This window comes from Peromyscus maniculatus, chromosome 9 (genome assembly GCF_049852395.1).
Source record: "Peromyscus maniculatus bairdii isolate BWxNUB_F1_BW_parent chromosome 9, HU_Pman_BW_mat_3.1, whole genome shotgun sequence".
Taxonomy (NCBI): domain Eukaryota; kingdom Metazoa; phylum Chordata; class Mammalia; order Rodentia; family Cricetidae; genus Peromyscus; species Peromyscus maniculatus.
The window spans coordinates 100,906,937-100,925,890 of NC_134860.1; the positions used below are offsets into that span (position 1 = coordinate 100,906,937).

Genomic DNA, 18,954 nt, shown 5'->3' on the forward strand with positions numbered 1-18,954 from the left:
CACCATGGCAGAATGAAGTATGCCCAAAGTCTTGGTATCAGAGTTTTAGTGAAAAGTATGCAGAATAGAATGTTAACAATTTCCTGAACATCTTAAGCACTATCACTGGGAAGTCCTCTAAGACAGAGAAAAACCCTAGTGCAATGGTAAGGTGATAAATAACCAGAATTTCTCTTGTACTGGGCAAGTTGAGAGTTAACGTTGGGGTTCTAGTCAAAGCAACAAAATAATATTACCTGTTAACTGAGCAAATAAAAAGTCTTAATGGGTAAGGGCAAGTGTTAAAGCCGGTACATGAGTGTAAATTCAGAAATAAATATTGAACTCATTGTACTTTTTTCTGATGTCTAGTATCTGCGTATGTATTCATTTATTGTAGGTTATAAAATGGTTTACATGTCACAATATTTAAAAATTCATTTTTAATCAAGGGTTATTCTTTGCTAATTACCATTAAATGTTTAAACATACTAATACACATGTTTCCTAAAACTACTTATGAAGAAAAATATGACTAGTTAAAACATACCTGGTAATACTACAGTACCATCTTGTTCCAGTGTTTCAGGGCTTATTCTTATGGCTGTCATACTATGGTTATTCACATCTCGATATAATAAATAACCCTGATAATAAAAAAATTTTATGATATATACGTAAATTTTTAAGATGCTTTCATTCCTAAGAGAAAAAGCAGCTGTTATGTTCCTGTATTATATTTTGTTGATGTACAATAAATCAATAATACTATATAAGTTATATAAAAGATTAAATTTAAGAACAGGCATCTACTTTAGATGGAGGGCAATTGAGGAAGAACTTAAGGTCAACCTCTGGCCTGCACATGCACATGCCACATGCATACACTCCCATATACCACATATACAGGCATGTGCACACGCACACCCACACAAAATAAACTCCAACTCTCAGAACTAATATATTGTCCATGACATCATTTCCTAGATAAAACATAAGTATAAACTGATGAGATATTTTTAAGCACACTGGGTTTTAAAAGACAATTACTTTAATATTTAAATTTTCAAAATACCTCAATAATAAACTTAGCAGGATAATTCTTTATATATGTGGTGACTTGAATGAGAATGGCCCCCAGAAGCTCATGTTTGGATGCCTGGTCTCTAGTTGTGGAACTGTTTGGTAAGGATTAGTAGATGTGTCCTTGTTGCAGGTGGTGTGTCACTGGGGGTAGGCTTTGAGTTTTTAAAAGCCCACATCAATGCCCTTGAGTGTGTGCTCTTGTGCTCGCTCTCTCTCTCTCTCTCTCTCTCTCTCTCTCTCTCTCTCTCTCTCTCTTCTCTCTCTCTTCTCTCTCTCTCTTCTCTCTCTCTCACTGTCTCTCCCTCCCTCTCTCTAGCTTCCTTCATTCCCTTCTCCCTCCTTTCTCCTCATCTTGTTCTCACTCTCACTGTTTCTGCCTCCAACTTGAGGATCATATGTGAATCCTTAGCTATTGCTCCAGCACCATTTCTGCCAGCCACCACACTGTCCACCATGATTGCCAAGTACTAGCCCTCTGAAACTGTAAGGAAACCCCTAATTAAATGTTTTCCTTTATAAGTTTCCTTGGCCATAGTGTCTATTCACAGCAACTGAACAGAAACTAAGACAATATAACAACTTCTTTAGTTTTCAAAGTACTTTCAAATTCCTGTTACCATTTCATGCTGACAACAGATCCTATTAGCTCAAGAAGCCATGATGTATAGGGAAATTTTTACTATTTATCCTTCCCAAAGGGAACCTGTGCTCTGTCTTACAGACAGGGAAACAACAGAATATGTATTTCTGACTCTTTCTTTCCATCTTTCATTTACTTTTCTTGACGAGAGGAGAGTGACTGTATCTGATGCTGAAATAGTAAGAGCACACTGTGTTGATTGCAGATGAGATCACAGCATTCAGAAAGCACCACAGATAGGGCTTACTGTTTTCATTGTTCTATGAGTTTTTGTATGCATGTCTAGGTCTGTCCCCTGGGGCAGGCCAAAAGTGTTTCCTAGAAGGAACAGGATCTACACATAGAATGGAAGAGTTTATGGAGTCCTAATTTGGTCTCGGTCACTTATTCATTTTCAATTCAGATTTGCTAATGAAAAAGGTGGTCTTTGATTCTTATCCCCAGATTTGCTTAAAGGAGCACTCCAAAGAAGGTAATTTCAATCTCCCTTTAAAGGTAAATAACAGAGCTAAGTAAACTGACTTGCCATAAGTCACTCAGCTACTAAGGCAGAGTCAGACTTGCAGTTGTACCACCTATGATTCTGAGTCCACATTCTTCACCCTGCTCTGTACTGTTACCTAGCCATATTACTAAAAATACACCATTCCTGTATAAATTCATTCAATGAGCATGAGCCATATGGTTTAAAAGGCAAGATAATTTCATTTATTAAGAACATTCTCCTACCTGGGCATACCCTAACCAGGACTTTTTTTCTTTTCTGTTTCTGATACGGGATGTAGAATTATATATATGGCCCTGTAAAATAAGAAAAATTTGTTTATGAACAGAATAATACTTCATAACCAATAAAAGTAATAAAATTATGAGTAATATTTAATGTATATACTTCAATTATAATTTTCAGGTAAGAATTAAAATTAGACAGTACTAAAGGGATTAGAAACAGGACATAACTCAATTACTGAGATACAGTTATTAATGTTATAATGAAAAACTGTATGGAATCATATTACCCTAACTGTTCCACTGTATCCAGAGCCTATTTTATATAATCCATCCTTGCATAACAGATAAAGAAAAAATCCATCATTCTGAAGCAAACATTGGTCATCTTCATCAACAGCTATTTCTTTTAATGGCCATTTGTGCATCAGAGCTGCTTTCTTAATGCCATTGCTGAACCAGTCCTGGATTTGAATCTTTCCAACCAAAACTGCCTGTACACTCCTCTGTAGTGAATTTAGTATCATTGGCACCTATTCAAAAGAGAAGAAATAAAAAGACACTTTAAATTGTTTACAAACACAAAACAGGCAAAACAGACATATTATTTATGGTAAAGTAAGTCATAAAGACTGGCTGATGTTAGGCAGGCTTGCAAAGGTACAAACTGAAAGTTCATCTATAAGAAGTAAACCTCAAGCAAACTGGACTTCCTTAAGGATTCTGTTACTCACTTGTATAAAATCTTAGCTAGTACACCTTATTTTCCGTCTTTATGATCTATCATTACTTTGTGAAATGCAGACCATGGTAAAATATTCTGTTTTATTATATACTACCTTATTATTATAGAGATTCACAGTTCTTATTTTCTCTTTCTCTGCTGTATTCTGTATAATTTCCTTCTCTTTTATCTTTAGCTCACTATTTGTATATTCAACCATACTACCATTATTTAAACTGCCTTCAATTTTCAATTTTAGTTATTTGATATTTTACCTCCTTGAGCTCAATTTTATTTTTTTCCTAGTGTGACTACTTCTTATATTGTACTCATTAATCATAGTTTAAATATTTGGAGCTTTTGCCAAAATGTATTTGTTATTTTTATGATACTGAACTAGACACACACATGGCTTCAATCAAATGATGTGCATTATTTGTACATCAACCACAGAGATCAAAAGACTATATAATTTAAAAAGGCAGAGAATTTCTACTGACAGAATGAAGAAAAGCGCAACTTGGCATCTTCTAAATTTCTTCACATCTAAAAATATGAAATACCTGAATAGTTTGGCAAGCATGACTACCATTGTTGGTTAGTATAGCAGAGATGGCCTGGAGTGTCCTTCCTGTCTCTCCCCAAGAAGCCACCAGACTGAAGAGGCAAGCACAGGAGAGTGCTGTGAGGGACTGCCCTGCGCTGTCATTCATCCCAGTGCTCCGCACAGTAATCTCCAAAAGGAGCTGGAAGAGAGACTCTGTGGACAAAACACGGTTCAGGTACAGTCATCTGAGTTGAAGAGCATTAAATACGCATACTTATTACATCTTGTTTCACTATATATAAAATTTATAGCACTTAGGACTATTACTTTGCACTAGTTTTTGTTTAGTTAACCCCCTTCAAAATTAAAGCATTTATATAACAAGGGATCAAAAAACATTTAGTTCTACCCTTTACTTTCATACTTGAAGTAATAAAATTTGTCTAAGGTCATATAAAATAATCTTGCCTATACAAGGAACTCACCCTTAAAGTTATAGCTTATCCTTTAACAACCTTGTCCTTCAAGTCAAGACTACTAACTGTACCTTCAGGGTAGAAAGAGTATGCACTTCTATTTGGACCACATGGGCATATTTATAAAGCAATAAGAAAAACGCTGTAATTGTAATATAAACCTTTATAATTAACATAATAACATCTCACAGTAATAGAGGGGCACATAATTCATTTCTCTTAAAGAATCTCCAAGGTCACAGGACAAATATCTTCCTCCTTTAACAGGTCATGCAGCTGAGACCCAGACAGATGGAAAGAGCTTCCCTTATTCTCAGCTCCTTAGTGACAAAGGTAACAAGAGAACACACCAAGTCACCTCAGCACCAGCTGAGACAGAATCAAATGCTGCCTGGGCATTTCTGCAGCAGAAAGGGAAAGGGGAACTGAGACTCTTAGAAGGGGAAATAAAGAGAGTGAAAAGATGAGTCAGACTGAAAGAAAACCCTGGAAGGACAGAGGAGCAGGAAGGAAGAAAGCAAGAGAGAGAATCAATACTTTGCAATTCTCTGAAAACTGGAAGATTTTGTGATTCATTCAGGAATTCAAAGAACTATCAATTCTTCACCTTCCTAATCCCAAATGAAGCTGTGTATTTTCTTCCCAATTAATTCTTCAATTTTCTTTATTTTACCACTATCATGCCAATCGATGGTATTTACTACCAGTGATTAACTGAGCTACCACAAAAAAAAAATGGTTCATAAATTAACTTTTACCATTCCTTTTCATCCACTTAGAGCCATAGAATTTTCAAACCAAAAGTCTAGTTTTCTGCTTAAAATACACTCACTCTTTTGTTGATTCTGTCCTCTCTCCTTCGTCCCCTTTGTGATTTATTTGCCGTTCCTTCTTTCTTGTCTTTCTTACCTCTCACTTCTTGTCTTTCCCTTTCACTGTTATCATTTCCTCGTTGCCTTCTCGAACTGCCCCGCACACCCTCCCTCCACTCACCATGTTTCAGCTCTTCAATCTTTCATAGTTATATTCCAGTCTTAAGAATCTCTCTCCAGTTATTTTTTCCCATCTCAGAGCCTTACTGGACACTGTTCTCTCTGCCTTGGATACTTACAATCTGGTTCGTTCCTCCTCATTCATTCTTCAAATTACTGATGTCATAGCTTTAGAGTAGTGACCCTCAGAGTTCTACTCTCTCCATGCTATCTGCCCACATTTGTAATTATATACATGTCCAATCACTTGGTGCCAATATCAGCAACAAAAGTAACAGTATAATTCTTTCTTTCTTTTTTTTTTTTTAAATATTTTCTTAATACCAAGCTGTGGTAGTTTGAACAAGAATGGCCTCCATAGGCTTATATATATTAATGCCTGGCCCCCTTTTGTTGGAACTGCTTAGGAATGACTAGGAGGTGTGGCCTTGTTAGAGGAGGTGTGTCACTGGGGACAGGCTTTGAGGTTTCCTGCTACCATGCTCTGGGTCATGATGTTCATGGACTAACCCAAATAAACACTTTCCTTAGTCAGCTAAGGAAACACTTTCCTTAGTCAGAAAGTAACTAAGGCACAAGCACAGAAGATCCTATTACATTTAAACGAATACTTCAGCATATATATTTTAATATTAAATTAAATAGAAAAACAAATATAAAAAATTCTCTTTATCCCATCCGTAAGTAAGGAGGTTTTGGCAATTGATAGACGCTGAAGAGGAGAATTAGTTTTCTCCAGGGATGCATCCTCTGATAGGGAGCCTCGGCTCCACTACATGGCCTACACCCATGCGCACACTGGCAACACTAGGTGGACTACGTGGGCTTTAAAAAACAAAGCACATGATCTGTAACTCTCTTTCTTTGTTGCATCTTTGTGTGGTTTGGGCATCAGGGTAACTGTAGCCTCATAAAAAGAATTTGGCAATGTTCCTTCTGTTTCTATGGTGTGGAACAATTTGAAGAGTATTGGCATTAGCTCTTCTTTGAAGATCTGGTAGAATTCTGCGCTGAAACCATCTGGTCCTGGGCTTTTTTTGGTTGGGAGATATTAATGACCATTTCTATTTCCTTATGGGTTATTGGTCTATTTAAATAGTTTATCTGGTCTTGATTTAACTTTGGTATGGGATACCTATCCAGAAAATCATCCATTTCTTTCAGATTTTCCAATTTTGTGGAGTACAGGTTTTTGAAGTATGACCTGATGATTCTCTGGATTTCCTTGTTGTCTGTTGTTATGTCTCCTTTTTCATCTCTGATTTTGCTAATTTGGATGTTCCCTCTCTACTTTTTGGTTAATTCAAATAAGGGCTTGTTTTTTCTCAAAGAACCAACTCTTTGTTTCATTGATTCTTTGTATTGTTCTCTTTTGTTTCTATTTTATTGATTTCAGCCCTCAATTTGATTAATTCCTGGCGTCTGTTTCTCCTGGGTGAGTTTGCTTCTTCTTGTTCTGGAGATTTCAGTTGTGTTGTTAAGTCACTAGCATGAGATTTCTCCAACTTCTTTATGTGGGCATTTAGAGCTATGAATTTTCCTCTTAGCACTGCTTTCATAGTGACCCATAAGTCTCGGAGTTGTATATTCATATTCATTGAATTCTAAGAAATCTTTAATTTCTTTCTTTATTTCTTCCTTGACCCATTGGTGATTCAATTGGGCATTATTCAGTTTCCATGAGATTGTAGGCTTTCTGTAATTTTTATTGTTGTTCAAGAGTAACTTTAAGCCATGTGGTCTGATAAGACACAGGAGGTTATTTCAAGTTTTTTGTATCTGTTGAGATTTACTTTGTGACCAAGCATGTGGTCGATTTTGCTGAAAAGAAGGTATATTCTTATGTGTTAGGGTGGAATATTCTGTAGATATCTATTAAGTCTATTTGAGTCATAATGTCTGTTAGTTCCCTTATTTCTCTGTTTAGTCTGTCTGGCAGACCTGTCCATTGGTGAGAGTGGGGTGTTGAAGTCTCACACTACTAGTGTATGGGGTTTGATGTGCAATTTAAGCTCTAGTAATGTTTCTTTTACAAATGTTGGTGCCCTTGTATTTGGGGCATAAATAATCAGAATTGAGACTTCATCTTGTCTGGATATGGAAGACGGTTGTTTGGTTCGAACTGTTTGGGGGGCACCCAGGTAGGGGGATCAGGATCTGTCCCTGGTCTATGGGCAGACTTCTGGAACCCGGTGCCTGTGGTGTGACACCCTGCACAGCCTTGGTGCAGTGGGAAGGGGCTTGGACCTGCCTAGGCCCAGTGTGCTGGGCTCTGCTGACTCCCCATGGGAGACCTTGATTTGGGAGATGTGGGGATGCGGTGTGACTTGGGAAAGAGGGCTGGGGGGTGGGGGAGGGAGAAGGAGGGATCTGTGGATAGTATGTGGAGTGAGTAGAAAATTTCTTAATAAAGAAAAATGAAAGAAAAGAAAAAAAAGCACATGAAGTTGAAAGGAAAAAGTGGTGGTAGCAGCATGGAGCACAAGGTGTGGGGGTGGATTTATCAAATCACATTAAATACACAATATTACAGGAATAATGACACTACTGAACCACGAACCACCAAACTGATTCTTGACCTGTGCTAACTTTTGTTTGGTAGCAGCAGTTAAGTGCCTGTAGCTTGGGAGAGAGGTATATACTGCCTTTAATTTTTTCAGGACATCTTCTCTTCTCCAATAAATAAAACAAAGTTAAACACAAAAAACTAAATCATTATATGTAATCAAAGAAAGAAATATCTGACATATAATTAACTTTTCAAAATGTGGATCTAATAAAATCCAAATAGTTAGGTAAGGCATAGTTATACATATCTATTAATCCTAATGGTTAGGAAGCCAGGGAAGAAGGAATGAAGTTCAAGGTCAATCTGGGCTACACAGCAAGGCTTAGTCTCAAACAAACAAACAAAAAAAACAAAAAAACAGCCAAAAGAAAAGTGCAGTGAAGCCAGATACAGAGAACATGGAATCAAAATCTAATTCAGTCAACATTGTTGTCCCTGGGTCACCAGTAACAGTATCGCATAGAAATTTATTCAAAGTATCAATGTTTGGTCCCAGCTTAAACCTACTGAATGACAAACCCCACACCTGGGTCACAGATGTCTTAGATACAAGTTAATGTTTGAGAATCATATCTCTATGGCTTTGGGGTATTTTCCTATATTGTGGAAATAATCTAGAAAATTTCAGACTGACAGGATATCCATGGTTTAGCATCAGAGAAAAACAATAAGCCAAGTAAAAGTTATATGTCGCCTACATTTCTATCATAATTTGCACTAAGTTCCTATCTTTCTTAGACGGTTATATGCTGAGCATAGGTTCTTGACATGAAAATCAAGCAATGCTAAAACTTAAATATACTTAGAGAAAAGGAAACGTCTTTTTATAATGAAACTTGCTGCTAAGTCAAAAGCTTGATGAATACAAAAGAAATGTCCTCTCTTTAGAAATCAATTTTACTATTTGGGGTCTGTGACATTTATTGCCCACCCCCCTATATTTTAAATCCTCTAGAGTAACAAGTAAGTAGGAAAGATGCGTATTTGCTATTTGGACACAGGGATTTAAGTTAAGAGGATTTTTAGGGTTTGGGTGTTATTCTGGGATTTCAAGAATTCATGTTTTGTTTCTCTCCTATTACAATAACTAAGAAACAACTCTGCATAAACCAGAACTCTTTAGACTATAACTCTACTGAAACACAGCAAAATAACAGCCAAGTTAAATTCTTGCTTTTTCCATATCCAGTCAAATGCAGGCTTCATTTCTTGTTCTTATGCATGTTTCCTAAGAGATGTGGTTTAGTTTAAGTGTTTCACTCTAGGCATAAGCTCTTACCTAGGACCTCTGGTGGCTCTGATTGGAGGCCTTCTGGCTGTTGGCCTTGAAGCACATTCAGCAAGGCTTGGAGGCTCCTCAGACACAGGGATGGATGGGAAAATCGAGTCTCCTTGATCAGTTCGAAGACTTCACAAAGCCCGACCTCAATGATCTGTTTAATATGAAAATAAAAGTTCTAATATGTAAGTGAATAACACTTTCTATAATCTAGTTTGTGCAAGTTATCTCAACACCAAATAAAAAGTTATGATGTTTAAATAGGAAAACAAAAAACAGCATTTTTTTTTTCTAATTTAACATGATTTTGAAAACCATGTTATAGGCTAAGAACTAGTGACATTATTTCAAGATTGGTTTGGATACAGTGAAGTTATAACAAGACATGGTGAAAACACCTTGTAAACCTGAACTAAGGAGCAGATGGCATTCATGCAGAAGAAATAGGCTCTGTTAATTTAAAGTGCATTTGGTTGTATGCAAGTAACTGTGCTACAGCACTTATAGCCAAAAATAAAACAACATAGCACAAACAGCAAAGACAACTTTTTTGTTTGTTTGTTTTGTTTTGTTTTGTTTTTTGAGACAGGGTTTCTCTGTATAGTTTTGATGACTGTCCTGGATCTCACTGTGTAGACCAGGCTGGCCTTGAACTCACAGAGATCCGCTTGGCTCTGCCTCCCAAGTGCTGGGATTAAAAGTGTGCGCCACCACCACCTGGCTGCAAAGACAACTTTTAAGACTGATTTCATCTTAGTCCTTCCCATGATGGTATAATTGTTAATGTTATTACTTATAGGTAGTGTCTCCTTCATTTGGGCACAATGATCATGAAAGGAGCTGGAAGGCTACTTAGCAAAAATATCACTGGTATTTTAGTTTATTTATAATAGTACTCACTGGACCAAGAAATCCTTGACACTCCTTAGCAAAAGGAGTAAATCTTTAGTTAAAGATTGTAAGAGAAAAGTTACAATGAGCTGCTATGCTAACTTTGGAAGACTAATAAAACACTAGACAATAAAATCCAATTTCTTAGCCAACATCATTATTTTGAGAACCAGACATAGCTTCATGATGAGGTAAATTATGCACAGAAGTGACATTAAGAATTAAAATAAGACAAAGAAATACAAACACTTCAAACAGTAATTCTATGACAAAAACAGTGAGATTAATATTCTTTCTGTTGAAACTTTTACATTAATGTATATATTATGTAAATGCACCCTTGTGCAACTCACTAGAGGATTTATGAAGATATACTAGACCCTGTCTTCTGAGAGTTTGTAATCTAAGAGGGTAAGTGAGATATGCACATAACTCTTACCCAATACAAATTTCTGTTACAGAATTTATTACATTTAGTATAACTGACTATATTTATTTTCATTTCCTAACTAAACTGTATCCATCTATGGAAAAGGAACATCTCCTGTGCTCAGCTTAGCATTAAGCAAATGTGGAGATACAATTATTATTCATCTAACCAGCTAATTATCCCTGTTCTAAAAATTACTGTAATTCAGAGACAGTTGATTTTTTCAGACAAGGATGTGGTGATATATTGTGTACCCTAATAAAATTTACCTGAAGATTAGAGAACAGAATAAGCCACTATATTAAACATAGAGGACAGACAGTGGTGGCATATATCTTTAATCCTAGCACTTGGGAGGCAGAGATCCAGAGTTCAAAACCGCCCTGGACTACATGAGATTGACTCAGTCTAGGAGAGAAAACAGAGCCAGGCAGTGGTAGCACACACACCTTTAATCCCAGCACTGGGAAGCACACACGCCTTTAATCCCAGTGCTTGGGAAGCACATCAGTACTTCAATGGCTAGGTGGAAAAAGGTATATAAGGCATGAGGAGACTGGAATTAAAGGCTTCTCAGCAGAAGCGTCCCTTTCAGCTAGAGGCTCCTTTGGCTGAAACCCTTTCAGCTGGAGCTCTTTCAGGCTGAGGAGTTGGTGAGGCAGGAGGTGGTGGCTGGGGCTTGCTCTGCTTCTTTGATCCTTCAGCTTTCACCCCGATACCGGGCTCTGAGATTTGTATTAAAACCATTTAGAATTTGTGTTACACAAGGACAAAATTAACTGCAGACAACTCCTGTGGTTCTTTGTCATTTGTAAGGTTTCTCAAGTGCATAAATATAACTAAGAAATCAAAATAAGTAAAAGGATTGTCTTATAGAAGTTATCTAAAATTCTGGTCTTGACTATAGTTAAGTTTACCCAAGTTTATGCACACAGTTTCAATTCATTAAATACTCCGATAAATTTTTTTCACCTGTTTAAGTTTATTTTGCTGGAATGGACTAGAAAATGAAAAAAGAATTTCCATCTGCCTATATAATTAGAGAAAATCAAAATGTGAATCTCTTTTCTCAGGCAATGGAAGGCTATAATATCCTTTTATTTAAGCCTGCTTACTCTATTAGCAATTATTATTATGCATTTTCATAATTTCAATAATTCAAGGATTCTTCAGAGTTGACATTTTTGAATGGAGCTCATTATATGATGTTTCCTCATTGTAATACAGAAGTTTCAAAGCCATGTAATTTTCTAGTGGGAGTCATGTTTCTCATCTCAAAATGCTTGAAGCTAGTTTTGCTGCATATTTTATTTAAAAATATATTTACATTGACTAATTTATTTAGTTCTTAAATAAGTAAATTCTTTTTGAATTTGTAGGCAGCAGTGCATTTGGTTGTGAGAATAAAGAGTTGGAATATTTTCCCTTCCCTCAAGAAAGTGTTCTTTAGTACAGACACCAAAACAAATCAATAAATAATTTGTCTTAGGTTTTGAAAATTATAGGGTGTGCTAGATACATTAGAAAACACAGAATACATGGGGAAAGGACATAGCACTGAAGTAAGGTTAGAGATGGCAGCAGGAGTTAGATCATGAAGGGCTTCATGTGTCAGCTAACTGATTCAGTTGTTGTCTTCTATGTAAAAAATACTGAAGATTTGAAGTAACGACTATGATCAGACCGTAAGTTTCTTAGATGTGTTACTCAGCCAAATTAACTGAAGGGGGATAAAGGAAGACAGAGTATCCAGGTAGGTAGTTATTGTACTTTTAAGCAGTGTTAATGAAGGTTGGAAATACTTAGTGACAATACCTTTACTACAAGAATTGTTAAAGAAGCAGAATTGATAAGGATTGGTATATTGGCAAGTATTGCGTAGCTGTGAAAAAAATACAGGAAACAACTTGAAGGAATTTATTTTGTCCAGTGGCTTCAGAAGGTTCAGTCCATGATTGGTTGGCTCCATGTACTTGAATAGACTCTGGCAGGTAGAGGACAGATGTGTTCACTCGATGAAGAGGGAGCAACCTCCAGTGACCTCCTTCATCAGAACTCTACCTCCTACAATATGCAGAACCTTCCCGAATAGTACTACAAAGCTCAGGTGATATTGCAAATTCAAACTGTAACATTTAGTGATTAGCTGACTACCAAAGGCTAGAATAGATGGAAGAATGAGCATATTCTCAAAGTTTCTGGGTGGCAACATCATCCATTTATGGGGAAAAGGAAGACTGGAGGGAGATTATTGTCTGGCTAGAATAATCATAAAATTTAGTGCTCAATCTCTCTCTCCAACCTAACTTTAAAGCAGATAGGAGACATCCGGTGCATGGCTAAAAATTTAAGAAAAGATACCAACTAGAAATGTAGATTTGAGAAGTAAGTCTACATAGACAAAAGCCAAAAACAATTAATGGGAAATGAGGAGTGTTAAATCAAGAACACTGTTTGAAAAAACAAATTAGAAAAAGTTGAAAGAGCACTTTCCCTCTGGGTGTGAACAGAAGAGAAGAAGACTGTCCATAGCCAGCACTGGCTCATTATGTGACAGAGAATAGGAGTGTAGACATCCATACTCTGAAAAGCAAATTCTTCTTTTTCTCCCTCTGATGCCTCCTCTTCCCTCTCTTCTTCCCTTTTAAGTTTAATGTTTTGTCATTTGTAAATACTACTATTTGCTCTATAGAAGCCATCTGAAAAGGGAGGCAGTATACTTTGCTTTCTAATGACACAAATATGCATCTCATTTCAGTCTGAGTTTTTAAAAGTGTGGAAGTATTACAATTGATTTTAAGACTGCTTAATAATACAAAACCTTCCATAACCAGATGAAAGAAAAAGTAATAGGAAGAAAGAAATCTCAGATGAGAAGAAAAAGGAAAGCCTCAAGCCTCACAACAGGAGAAGAACACAACATTTACGTGAAAAGGGAGAAAGAAAACCTGCCTTCAAATTCTCCTCAGCTCATGTCACACAGGCCTCAGCCCTTGCTCTGTGTCAGTTCTGAGGTGATGCTAAGGGCTACTGAAGCCTGTCACCTGAAATGCTCATGACATCACCCATAAGGCACTGTGATTACCACATATGGGCACCTTACTCCTTCTTCCTCTGTCTTCATCTCTCTTTCATTATAGGATCACATCAAGTTTCTAGAAGCTTCATTTCCTTGCAATATGAAATATTTATTACTAAGTTATAGGATACATTGGGAAGTACCTAAAAATCAAATATACCTATACACTCTATTGTTTGACCCTAACCTGACATTTGTAACTATAGTTCTCATTTACTGAGGACTTGATATGTGCTGGGTACTATTCTCTTAAGGACACATCATTAACTCACACTTAATCCTGACTGCAACCCTACAAAGTATATAATACTCTCAATTTATAGATGATAAAGTAGAGGCACCCATTTACCTAGTATTAAATAGCTAGCAATTTTAATGGTGTTTCAGTTTAATCAATGTGGCTTCATAACTCTTGTTTTTAACCATTATTCCCTGTTTTGAGAAAGCAAGCATATGGTGGAAAATACTGTATTCATTATTTTGGGGTTTGTTTCTTTTAAGATTTCTTTTAGATCCTGCTAATTATGCTAGAAAAATGTTTAAAATGCCTGATTCTTTCTCCACTACTCACTTATTCTACTGTTTTTGAAATAGTTTAATAATCATTTTTGCCTAATTATGTGGTATTTTCTAATCTAGATTTTGGTATATTATTCAACATCTGAATTTTCCTATGAACGATTTCTCTGAACTTCTGATTTCCCTTCCAATATTGAATTTAATCACCATGATTACCACAATGTAGTATAACCTTCCCCCAACAGTGTATTATTATTACAAAAAGTATACAACACAAATTCTCTAGTGGTTATCCTACTATTTTTAATCTTCCATAATTAAGCATAAGAAATCACAATTAAGAGACCATGATCTACACCTTCAGGAGGGAAGAGATGTGCATGTTCATTTTAGGTTATAAGAAGATGCTGGGAGAGAAGCTACAGGTAAAGACTTCAGGGGAAAGGAAAAAAGAAAGGAAAGACATACAGACACTCTAAGAAGGCTATCAGAAAGCAATGAAGGTCACAAAGCCTTCACTTATGGAACAGAATGCAAGTCATCTGCTGATTCGTGATGGACCCACCAACACAGTCCAGGACAATGCATACGCAGGAAGAGCCACCACAAACCATGCAAGCCTGGGAGCCTGAGTTTCATCTGTCCTGAGAATTCAAGTAAGGTATTCCATGTATAACTATATAAAAGATATTCTATGAATAGATGTGGGGATGTAACTAAGTTTTGAAGACAGTTTTAAAGCACCAATTTATGAATCATTTTTGATAAAAGAATTTTAAGTTAATTTATAAGAAAATAATACACATGAATCACACATAGAGGTATCATTTTTAAATGTTTGTATTTTTCTCATTTTTGTTAGGAATAATGTAATAACTCTAGGGCTGATGATGTAAGTCATGAACAGCAATGGTGTTGGATTACAAGAATCTGGATTTGATCCTCATTGCTATAAAAAAAAAGAAAAAAAACAGAAAGAGAGGAAGAGAAAGATGGAAGAAAAGACAGACTATATTTCCTATACTGAATATACATACATATATATATATACACACATATAAATGTGTGATAAAATTAGTCATAAAGTAAGCCAATACTTAGAACAAAGTACTTTAAGAATAGTTTATTCAGCTATAATATGAAATAGTCTATATGCTTCTGGTAACAGGAAGTGACATCAGAACAGTATGGACTGAAGTGTTTCTCATCTGATTGTTCCCCTAGGCCAAGTGAGCAGAATAGCAAGAGTACAGTTATAAGATTAAACAGATAAGAAAAAAAAAAGCTTTCAACTTAGCTGCTGCTAAGGAACTTTCCAGTTCTATTTCAAGAAAAATTTAAGTATATGCCTGTTTCCAGGGCTTGCTCTCAACGGGGTACACTATAGCTCCTGGCTTCTAACAGACTGTACTTCCTGTTATGGCATCTAAATGGAAGGTTACCAGCTCAGAGCTCCTCCTCCACCTGCCACTGTTCCATGCTTCCACACAAGCATATCCATGCCACTGCTTTCGTACACGAACCGCTCTTAACAAGCTACAACCGACTGACCGCCCTGAGTGCTTCCCATGTCCATCCCACTGTGTTGCCAATTACTGATTTTGTGAGCTAGTTTAAAAGTCCCATAGAGTTTTCCTGGTCTACCTCAAACCTATTTTTATCCTTAAGCCATGTTATTTTTAGTGCACAATTTGAGAAAAAGCAAGGTATCTCAGGAATACATGTGTATGTATAGTAACCAGAACACTTGTAGGTAATGGATCTAAACAGAATTCAGTGGCTTACCTTTGGCAGCTTGATAGGGGGTTCTTTGGATTCTTCTTCCTCATCACTGTCTGATTCTCCACTCTGTACAGAGTTCTTAGATGCAGCTGCCAATGATGTTTCCTTTTTCTGCCATTCCAAAACGCAATGCCTTACATTACAGTAAATATTGAAGGCAGAGGGATTGCTATGAAGTTTGATATCTGGTATAATTACTGTATTCTCCAAGTTTTCAGACTGAAACATAAAAGAGAACATTTCTGTTTCACACTCTTTTCAGTTATTTCATTGTAAAAAAAATAGTATAGACAGATTAAACTTATCTCACATAAGTAAAAAAAAAAACAATTTATCTTAGATAAATAAAAGTATATTTAAAGTACCAAAATACTTAGTGTGAAAATTCTTCTTCTATAAAGAATTGGGAAAGGGCAAGAGACAATATCTCTTTAAATAAGAAATATGTTAAAGTTAAATCAGCATGTAACTTGGGAACATCGTTTTCAAAATATTAAAAATAGTAAGCATAAAGCAAGCATAAATATATTAACAATATATTAAAAGTAATACATGACTAGTATTTAATCCAGAAACAATGTTGATACAACACTAGGAAAGCAATCAGTATAACTCCCCGAAAAGAACAAATGTAATAAAGTAGTAAACATAGTTGCTATAAATGAAAAAGGTAAAAGCATTTGCCCAAAGCCCACTACCAATATACAATTAAAAAAGAAAAAGTCACAGCAAATCAGTAATGGAAAGAAATTTTCTCAACTAGACAAAGGGTAACTATGGCATATTCTTATCAGATATGGCAATAGAATGACTTGCTCCCAAGATTGTAAACAAGGCAAATGCTCTCAGGAATTCAACTCAGTGTTATTCCTTTCCTAATGCAATAACCTGATAAAAATGGCTAAGAGAAAAGCATCTTCTAGCAATATATTTATTTCCTGAGCCATGTAGACAATTTTTTAAAAAGCTACTAGAAATAATATACAAGCGTAGCAAAATAACAGTACACAAAGTATAAAATAAGCATCATCCATATGTGAAAAATGAACAAAAATGCCGTTTAGGGGCTGGAGAGTGCATTGGCTCGGTGGTTAAAAGCACTTGCTACTCTTGTGGGTTTGATTCCCAGCACCCACATACATACCTGCAGACAAACACTAAAATAATACTAAAATACTAAAATAAATAAATCTAAAAAACATTAATGCCACTTTAAAAAGAATAGAATTGAAGTCTCTGACAGGGAAAAACATCTGCAAAATATGTATTCACGAAAGACTAGTAAGTATCAGAACATACACAGTAGTCTCAAATCTCAACAGTAAAACAAACAAAAGAGAGTTCCATTAGTAAATAGTGAACAGAGATGAACAGATATAACACTGATGAAGACACAGAGGAGGTTTATAAATAAGCACAGCATCAGCATCATTAGGGCTTACAAGATGTAAATGAAAATGAGATATAGTACACAGCCACCAGAATCCCTAAAATACCAACAGTGCCAACCCTGAAAAATGGAGAAAGATACAGTTAATTACAATGCCAGTAGGTAAGTAATAATGATATGGCCACTCTGGAAAAATTACATTTCTTACAAAACTAAACATGTCCCTACAATATAATCCAGTAATTTCATTTGTCAGCAATACAACAAAAACCTATGCTCACACAAAAACCAGCAAGTAAAATTTCATAGATTTATTCAAAATTAGCACCAAATTAAAAATAACCCAGATATCTTTTTACTGTGTACATTGCTAAACTGTAGTACAGCCATACTGGGATATGACTAATCAGCAATAGAAAAGAAATGAACTATTAATATGTGTGACAAGTTAGATGAACTCAAAGAAATTACATCAAGTTTTTTTAAAAGCCAATCCTGTAAGTTTAAATATAGCACATTTAAGGAATATACTTGAAATAGCAAGACTTTGGGGATGAAGAACAGATCTGTAGCTATGTGAAGCTAAGATGACGGTGACATGTAGAGAATAAGGGATAGTAAAAGGGACTCCTAAGATGAAACCGTTCTGTATCCTATGATAACAATCACAGAAGTAACCAAATTACACAGAACTAGATGCATACTAATAAGCATATATAAAACCAGGGAGATGACTTAGTAAACAGAGCCTTACATGTCAACATGAGGAACTCCATTCTACCCACAGGAACCCACAAAAAAAGAGCTGATGAGTATGATGAGTATGGTGACCTTTGTCCCAGAAAGGTGGTGACGGTAGTGTCACAGGAGCTTGCTGGCCAGCCAGTTTGGCTGAATCAGGAGACTTCAGGTTCATTGAAAGATGCTTTCCAACAGAATAAGATGGAGACAACTAGCTAGAGGATGACATCTAATAGTCCTATGAACATGTACACAGACACACAGACACACAGACACACACACACACACACACACACACACACACACACACACACACACACCTGGTGACATCAGAATAAGATGGTAGAGTGCACTAACATGAAATTACTGTTTACAAACTAGTTATACAGAATGTTAAAAATAGGGAAAAATGAATGAAGGGCTTAAAGGATATCTGTGAAATAAATATAAGAAGTGTTTTCACACTACAATGATCTCAACACAAATTAATTTTTAAAGTTATAGCATCTAAAACAGCATCAAAAACAAAATAATTACAAATAAATGTAATAAAATGTATATGACCTTTATGTACTAAAAACAAAAAAATGTTATTGAGTGAAATTAAATAAGACTTAAAGCCAGGCAGCAGTGGTGCACACCTTTAATCCCAGCACTCAGGCTGATCTCTCAGTTCGAAGCCAGTGTGGTCCTCCGAGCAAGATTTAGGACAGACGGGACTTCACAGAGAAACAAAACAAAACAAAAACAAAAAACAACCAAACAAAAGGTTTAAATAAATGGATCAACATTTATATCATGTTCATGGATTGAGGAATTATACACCATTAAAATGACAAATCTCATAAAGCCAGACTAAATGTAGCATCAATAAAATGATTAAGGGTTCTAATAAAAGAATCAACAAGGATCACCACAATACTTACATGAAATATAAGGGACAGAAGACAGCTGTTTTTGCATATTTCTACCACTCTAATCAACTTAGGGATAGAAAAGGTTGACTTTGATTTGCTGTTTTGAAGTTCTGTTCTATGATCATCTGCTCCCCTTGCTTTGGAGGCCATTGGCAAGGCTGTGTACCATGGCAGCACAGGGCAG

General features: G+C 36.0%; 1 protein-coding gene across 31 annotated transcripts in view; it reads right to left on the reverse strand.

Moving 5' to 3' along the window:
• Nucleotides 1-18,954, reverse strand: part of Mycbp2 (MYC binding protein 2) — a 245,859-nt gene that overhangs the window by 187,291 nt on the left and 39,614 nt on the right. For all 31 annotated transcript variants that reach the window (XM_076545493.1, XM_076545490.1, XM_076545488.1 and 28 more), the window contains exons 3-8: nucleotides 15,726-15,941; nucleotides 9,022-9,175; nucleotides 3,722-3,918; nucleotides 2,725-2,967; nucleotides 2,435-2,506; nucleotides 530-626 (exon numbers count right to left, since the gene is read on the reverse strand). In XM_076545493.1, the coding sequence (XP_076401608.1) occupies nucleotides 530-626; nucleotides 2,435-2,506; nucleotides 2,725-2,967; nucleotides 3,722-3,918; nucleotides 9,022-9,175; nucleotides 15,726-15,941 (979 nt within the window). The remainder of the gene's footprint in view (nucleotides 1-529; nucleotides 627-2,434; nucleotides 2,507-2,724; nucleotides 2,968-3,721; nucleotides 3,919-9,021; nucleotides 9,176-15,725; nucleotides 15,942-18,954) is intronic.